This window comes from Mitosporidium daphniae, assembly GCF_000760515.2.
Source record: "Mitosporidium daphniae strain UGP3 chromosome Unknown contig-133, whole genome shotgun sequence".
In the NCBI taxonomy this organism is placed as follows: domain Eukaryota; kingdom Fungi; phylum Microsporidia; genus Mitosporidium; species Mitosporidium daphniae.
The window spans coordinates 5178-12040 of record NW_013546696.1 but is presented as its reverse complement, the minus strand read 5'-3'; the positions used below and the strand labels follow the sequence as shown (position 1 = coordinate 12040).

General features: G+C 41.4%; 6 protein-coding genes across 6 annotated transcripts; 3 read left to right on the top strand and 3 right to left on the bottom strand.

Annotated features, from left to right (window-relative positions):
• Window positions 1–145: 145 nt before the first annotated feature.
• On the bottom strand, window positions 146–613 carry DI09_133p80 (uncharacterized protein; the record flags this gene model as incomplete). The annotated part of the gene is made up of 1 exon (XM_013383789.1): window positions 146–613. One exon carries the CDS (start codon window positions 611–613, stop codon window positions 146–148), a length of 468 nt encoding a protein of 155 aa, XP_013239243.1.
• Window positions 614–789: 176 nt separating this feature from the next.
• Window positions 790–1074, bottom strand: DI09_133p70 (bifunctional protein FolD domain-containing protein; the record flags this gene model as incomplete). The annotated part of the gene is made up of 1 exon (XM_013383788.1): window positions 790–1074. One exon carries the CDS (start codon window positions 1072–1074, stop codon window positions 790–792), a length of 285 nt encoding a protein of 94 aa, XP_013239242.1.
• A 485-nt stretch (window positions 1075–1559) lies between these two features.
• On the bottom strand, window positions 1560–1803 carry DI09_133p60 (bifunctional protein FolD domain-containing protein; the record flags this gene model as incomplete). The annotated part of the gene is made up of 2 exons (XM_013383787.1): window positions 1560–1728; window positions 1757–1803. 2 exons carry the CDS (start codon window positions 1801–1803, stop codon window positions 1560–1562), a joined length of 216 nt encoding a protein of 71 aa, XP_013239241.1.
• A 251-nt stretch (window positions 1804–2054) lies between these two features.
• DI09_133p50 (Cdc42) lies at window positions 2055–2552 on the top strand (the record flags this gene model as incomplete). The annotated part of the gene is made up of 1 exon (XM_013383786.1): window positions 2055–2552. One exon carries the CDS (start codon window positions 2055–2057, stop codon window positions 2550–2552), a length of 498 nt encoding a protein of 165 aa, XP_013239240.1.
• A 315-nt stretch (window positions 2553–2867) lies between these two features.
• On the top strand, window positions 2868–4215 carry DI09_133p40 (uncharacterized protein; the record flags this gene model as incomplete). The annotated part of the gene is made up of 5 exons (XM_013383785.1): window positions 2868–3132; window positions 3161–3468; window positions 3499–3826; window positions 3855–3986; window positions 4019–4215. The coding sequence occupies 5 exons, from the start codon at window positions 2868–2870 to the stop codon at window positions 4213–4215; spliced, it is 1230 nt and encodes a 409-aa protein (XP_013239239.1).
• Window positions 4216–4931: 716 nt separating this feature from the next.
• On the top strand, window positions 4932–6089 carry DI09_133p30 (uncharacterized protein; the record flags this gene model as incomplete). The annotated part of the gene is made up of 1 exon (XM_013383784.1): window positions 4932–6089. One exon carries the CDS (start codon window positions 4932–4934, stop codon window positions 6087–6089), a length of 1158 nt encoding a protein of 385 aa, XP_013239238.1.
• Between the last annotated feature and the right edge of the window lie 774 nt (window positions 6090–6863).

Here is a 6863-nt window from a genome sequence, read left to right as displayed (position 1 = left end):
ATCGAAGGCTAAACCATCGAAGGCTAACCCATCGAAGGCTAAACCATCGAAGGCTAACCCATCGAAGGCTAAACCATCGAAGGCTAACCCATCGAAGGCTAAACCATCGAAGGCTAACCCATCGTTCTGTGAAATGCCTCTTAAATTATTTCTTGATGGCAGGATGGGAGAATTTTTGAAAAGGCCTATTGGGTATGAAGCAATTAATAGGACCTTTATGTGGGTGCTGAAGGTTCCTTTCCGTTTCGGAAAATTCATCCAAAAAAGCAGAATCAGAACATGGAGCAGGGGAGCATTGATTAGAAGGCAAAGGAGAAGGTGCATTTTTGGGGGGTGGAGCTAATGAGAAGGAACCCAACGGATTGGACACACTTTGGATGCTTTTAGTTATCTCTGCGTCTTCGTTGAATATCCAATCCATATCGTCGTCAAGGCTATAAACAACGGCATCTTCTTTGTTAGAGGCAAAGTTTGGACTCTGCGCAGGTTGCCAATTTCTGTTAAGCAAATTGGCGTGTCCATCCAAGGCATTGGATGTTTTTAGCGCCCTGAAATTGGCCTCTATTTCGGCTATGGATAGCAGCGAAATCCGATTGTCGTGTTCTCTTTGCATGAAAAGGCTGCTTGTTACCTTTTTCTATTGCATTCATCTTTAGACAGCGCATATTTTGCACGGAATTCATCTAATTTCCGGATATATTCGCTYAGGTTATTTCGGACACAAATGGAAGGGAAGCTCATAACCAAATTAATTAATTAAATCGCGTGAAATGCTCAGATTCTAAATATTCAAAATCCCACATGGTGGAGATTCTTTTTTATTGACTCCTCAGTGGCGTTCACGGTATTCTCCATCAACATTGCAACCGTTAATGGGCCTATTCCACCTGGCACAGGCGTAATAGCTGCAATGTCTCGCCCTATGGCCTCTTGATAGCAAACATCCCCGATCAACGAACCTGTCTTTTGGCAAACATTAATACCTACATCAACAATGACAGAGCCGGATTTCAGCCAAGATCCTGGGATAAAATGCCCCTTTCCAGTGGCCGAAACAAGAATGTCAGCCTGCATCACCTACATATAGCTTTTTGGGAGCGGCAATACATGTTTTTTAAGATCTTTCGTCTTTGAATGGCAAATGGTAACGGTGGCGTTTGAATTCAATAGCAATTGAGCGATCGGCCTCCCCGCTATATTGCTCCGTCCAATAACAACGGCGTGCAGGCCTCCAAAATCTTTGGAGCCCAAATGGCTTTGCAACAAAAGCATGCAACCTTTGGCCGTGCATGGGTAAAAAAACGGCTCCCCATAGTTCGAACCATAAAGCAAGCCAATATTTTGTACTGTTAGTCTTTAAAGATCAAAAATAGAATCAAACCCATCGACGTCTTTTTTTGGTGAGATAACATTGCAAAAGAACGAACTTGGTGTTGCAATCGAGTCGGACAGCGGGAGTTGGAGTAAAATTCCATGAACATCCGGCCTCTCATTCAAGCTGATGATGGTTTTCAAGGGCGATTCTGTTGCATGTAGCCAATGGATTTCACACGATAGACCTATCTAATGGTCAAACACCAAGCTACTTTCTCAGCTGCCTTTTTCTTTGCGCGAATGTATTTGGCCGAAGCTGGATTCGTGCCAACATTGACGATCGCCAATTTGGAAGTAACTGCGTGCAGATTACGAAGATGTTCAATTCTTAATTTTAATGTCGCCAAAACATTCCTAAAATTTTGAATTTATTGAAGCGTACTCTGCCAATGCAGTGCCAGACAGAATGGCAGGAGAAAGTTGCGGCATAAATTGAAAATTTAGAAAAATTATTTTTTTATTTAAAGTTAATAGGCTGATGCAGACAATAAAATGCGTCGTTGTTGGGGATGGTGCAGTGGGGAAGGTAATTTACCGGAGGCGTATTAACTGTAGACGTGCCTTTTGATCTCATACACTACCAACCGATTTCCTTCTGAATATGTCCCAACAGTACGATTTGTGTTTTTACGAGCTTTTTTAGGTGTTTGATAACTATGCCGTAACGGTGCATGTAGAAAATGAGCCCTACACATTTGCTTTATTCGATACAGCAGGTTTACTCGTCATTATCCAACTTATCAATAGGCCAGGAAGATTACGACAGGCTACGCCCCCTGTCTTATCCAAACACGGACGTATTTATTGTGTGTTTCTCTGTCGTTTCACCCACATCATTTGACAATATACAGGAAAAGTGGATTTCTGAAATAAGATCCCATTGCCCAGATACGCCAGCAATTCTTGTTGGAACGCAATCAGATTTGAGGAATGATCGCGACACTCTCGACCAGCTTGCAAAATTTAGACTGTCACCAGTCAAGACTGAAGCCGGTGTTAGGCTAGCTAAGACAGTAGGTGCCGTCAAATACATGGAATGCTCTGCTTTGACGCAGGATGGATTGAAAGATGTTTTTGATGAAGCCATCATGGTCGCAATACAGCCCCCCAAAATGCAGTCCTCTTACAGCAGAAGATCTGCATACAAGAGAAAGAAAAGGCTATGTTCACTCATGTAATTATTAGTCAATAAATCGAGCGCAATAAAAATACCGCCCGGTCTTTTTAATAGAAGCGCAATAATAGCATCCCCATATCTTTTGATGTCAGTTGAAGGCTATAGGTATCTAGTAGAGACAAAGTCCCGGGCTGCGAGAATTTATTCTTGTGCTCGTGGTAACGCAGCATTAAATTCAACATTAGCTTTTTATTATGCATTTGATTTTCATGGCTTCCAATTGGATGAAATTTTTGTCAATTGAACATGTAAAGTAAAATTAAAATTAAAATTAAAATTAAACGTCCAACGTGCACACCAAATTTTCTTTGCTGTAATGGGGCTGATTGATTTTGACTTATTTGCCAAGCCGAATGATGATTTCAAGCAAAGAACTGCCCTTGGCGGGATAGGTTTGTTTATTAAACTCATTTTATCTTCAGTTTCAATTGTCTCAATGATCCTATGCTTCCTTTTATTGGTTGCTTGCTTTATCAATTTCAGAAAGGTTACTTGGGAATCCGAGATTATGGTCGATACGAAGCACAAGGAACAGATGATCCTCCATTTTGACATTACGTTTCCAGCTCTTCCATGTATGAGTAAGTTATTTCGCCGCTTAAATTATAGCTATTGGACTCGACGTGATTGATGTTGCTGGGGAGCATCAAATGAACATCTTAAAATCGGTTGAAAAAGTCCGTATCGGTTCGAACGGAATTCCTCTTGCAGACCAGCTTTTGGGGGAAAATTCCATCAATATTGACTCGTTTAAAGAGACTAGTTTTCCAGAAAATGGCTGTGGTAGTTGTTACGCAGGCACGGAGCTATCTCCCGAGTCTCCATTTGGAATCAATTGCTGCAACACCTGCGACGAGGTCATTGGCGCGTATAAGAGGCTTGGAATTCCACTTCCGCCGCTTACCACATTTGAGCAGGTATTTTGTGAAATTAGCTGATGTGCACAGTGCCTGCCCAGTAAGAGCATATCGAAGCTTCTGGCCACCAGAAAGGGAGAAGGTTGCCGCCTTCATGGCTATGCTAGGGTCAACAGAATCCCAGGAAATATTCACATTGCCCCCGGTGTTTCTTTCCAAATAGAAAGCGCCCATTTACATGACCTCCGACCATTTGACGATTACAGGTTTAATTTATCGCATCGCATCGATAAACTGTATTTCGACTCTGTTGAGGGCTATTCCATGGACATGGGTGATACTGTCAGCTCAGATGATGAGATAAAAAAAAATCTTATTTCCAATCCGTTGGAGGGAACGCTCAAGATAGCATCTTCATGTATTGATATATTTTCTTACTAGTATAGACGACATGGCCTTCTTGTACACTGCCAAAGTCGTTTCCACCGAAATAAAATCCCTTTCTGGAGCATCTATCACCACACATCAATATTCAGCTACTGCCCATTCGACGAACAAGCCACCTGGAGGTCTTCCCGGTATTTTTTTCTATTTTATGCTATTTCTGTAGGTGTATTCTTTGACATAGACATTTCTCCACTAATAATTCTATACTCTGAACAAAATGCCTATTCATGGCTGTCTTTTATGGCACAATTATTTGCCATCATTGGTGGCATTTATACCATCGCGTCGCTGCTGGATGCTTTTCTTTATCAAGCGGAGCGAAGACTTGCCATGAAAAGGCAACTCGGCAAGACAACATAGCTGTGCATGCCGTCTTTTCGACGCATTTTTGTTACTTTTTAATTTTGAATAAACCTCAAAATGGGTGGCACATACATTACATGCCTTTACTGCAACCACCTAGTGGAACGTCATAGAGACATTTTTCATTTGGTCAACTCGGCTTTTCAGCAATGCAAAGCCGGGGACGATCCACTTTCCACAGCAGCAGGAAATCCCTATCATCAAAAAGTGTGTTTACCGCCCCAATTGAACTGGCCAACCTTATGTCTACACCCTGGACATATTAGCTAGCGAAACTATATATCACTGCAATAAATTACTTTTCCCTCAACATCCTCATATGAGTCAAGCCATGAAGGCCTATCTTCGATGAAAAAATGCGAGCAACAGTCCGAAGCGTTCTAAAATTAAAATGACCTTGCTACCGTGTGCGTTAACTTGTTGTGCTCCGCTAAAAGGGTTCTACAATATTTACATGTGACATTCTAAGCGTCAAAGGACGGCAGAATTACCATAAATTTAAAATTTAACTTTACAATGCTTAAAATTTAAAGGGCCACTGTTTTTAAGATAATTGGTCATTTGCATTAAATTGCCAATTGGATAAAAATTTTGCGTTGCATTTGGTTCGTCCACATTTTGACCTGTTGAGCAGAATCTAGTGGCCATTCTTTTGCACCCTTTTAACTCTTGTTAGCATCGAAAACCATCCCATCCTACTTATTATACACAATATGGCTCGAATCGATCAAAATATTGCCCTCCCCACGTATTCTTACAGGCCTTTGGATGAGAAGGCCACGGGTCCAAGAAAAACCAGACTTTTAAAGAACTTGGTTACGATTTTATTGATGATCTTTTTGCTGCTTTTTCTTACTGTAAAATACTCGAATATATTCAGCCGAGATTCATCCATTCCAGGGGTCTTTTCTATTTTTAAAAAGACAAATCCCACTTCGGAAAATGTGCCCAAATTTACAGGGAGCTCGAAACCAGCGGAAAAGAAAGACACGCCAATTACGCAAAATCAACAAAAGCCAGCAAATGTTGAAGATAAACCCAATGCAAAGCCTTCACCTTTGAAGACACCAGAAAAGTTCAAGACAGGTTCTCCATTAGACGCCTTTCTTTCTGGGTTCGTTGATCCCACAGTAGCTTCTCAAATGTTGAAATTCATTGCAACGCAAGCAATTGACCCCATCGTTTCCAATATTGCCCCTGTGCTTGAAGAGCTGCTTCCGAAGGAAAGAATTGAACTCATCCTTAGAACCACTGATTCCATCACGTCAGGAGAGCTATCTGGGTTTGAAGCAATAAGAAGAAATTTTTATTCGATCTTCGAGTCTCTCTTTTTATTAGTTGTAAATTTGGCCCCCTCAATTGGAGGGCCACTTATTGATGACCTTGTTGCCATTTTTGACCATTTGTCAGCTTGGATGGAGCATACCGATCTTTCGATTGCAAAATACTTGGGGCAGGGAATAGCTTATGGAATCCTTCCTTTGATAGGATATAGTGATACAGCCTTGGAACAAGCCTCTCGAGTCTTTGAAAATGGGATATCTAAATTGCTTCCCGACATTTCCAAAATCGATCCTTCTATCTTCAAGTCCAAGGAAAAGCTCATGAAGCTCATCCCCTCCGTTTCGCAAATCCAGCCTGTCGTTATGTCTATGTTTGTTCAACTGGCCTCCCTCAAGGCTCTACAAGCAAGTGTCAATTCATTTTCTGGTTCCAAGAGTAAAACTGAAAAGACTGAATCCAAAGTCTCCTCAACTAATTCCACTGTCTCCAAAAATGAGAAAAAGCACCCATCTGGCTCAAAACACAGTCGCAGACGTCGCCGTGATCCCTCAGATTCTGATGATGATGCTTCGTATCTTGACAATTAATTCATCTGTCGATATTAACTGTTAATATAATAAAGTAAATAATAATCTTATAATGCCATTATGGGGCGGGGGAGCTCTTTGGATCCCATTTGGCATGCGCGGGCTCCTTCCTCATGCCTGCAATTTGAACGCGCATCTGATTTGCAGATATCACTAGAACTGCGTTTGATATGGTGTCAAACGATCCTAAATTTTATATGAAATCTGCTCTGCGGATTACTAGACCCATATTGATTTCATACGAGTTGACCTTCCCCGTGTTTTGGACTTGAAGCTAACAACAGATTGAAGCAACGGATTGCAACATTCGTTTTGATTGGTTGATTTACATTAGGGTTAAAATTTAAATTTACCTTGTGTCGTGTACAATTTGCAGCCATGTAGAGCCAAGTTTCGGGAGCATCGTGAAATTCTAAACTTTGTTACTTAGTAGTGCGGCTGTGCTGCGCATGTGATGCGCTTTATATTGAATGAATACGGCAAGCATTCTGAAATAACTACCTGAAAACGGCTACATGCCCCAAAAACTCGATCTTGAAAATTGCTGTGGAACCGAAAATTTAAGAACCCGGATTGGAAAATCTATTCCAGTATTCAAAAAGATCCGAGGCTTAGGGTGTTGATTTATTTATTTTATTAAAAAATTGGCATCATCCTCGCTCTACTGCTAGAAAAAGCAAGAATATGACTGCCACAGCGGTCTCAACAAGACCAGCGTGGCAAGCAGAAGCTGAGTTGCCATCGGGTTTACGCAAGCTTCCACCTTTAGTGACA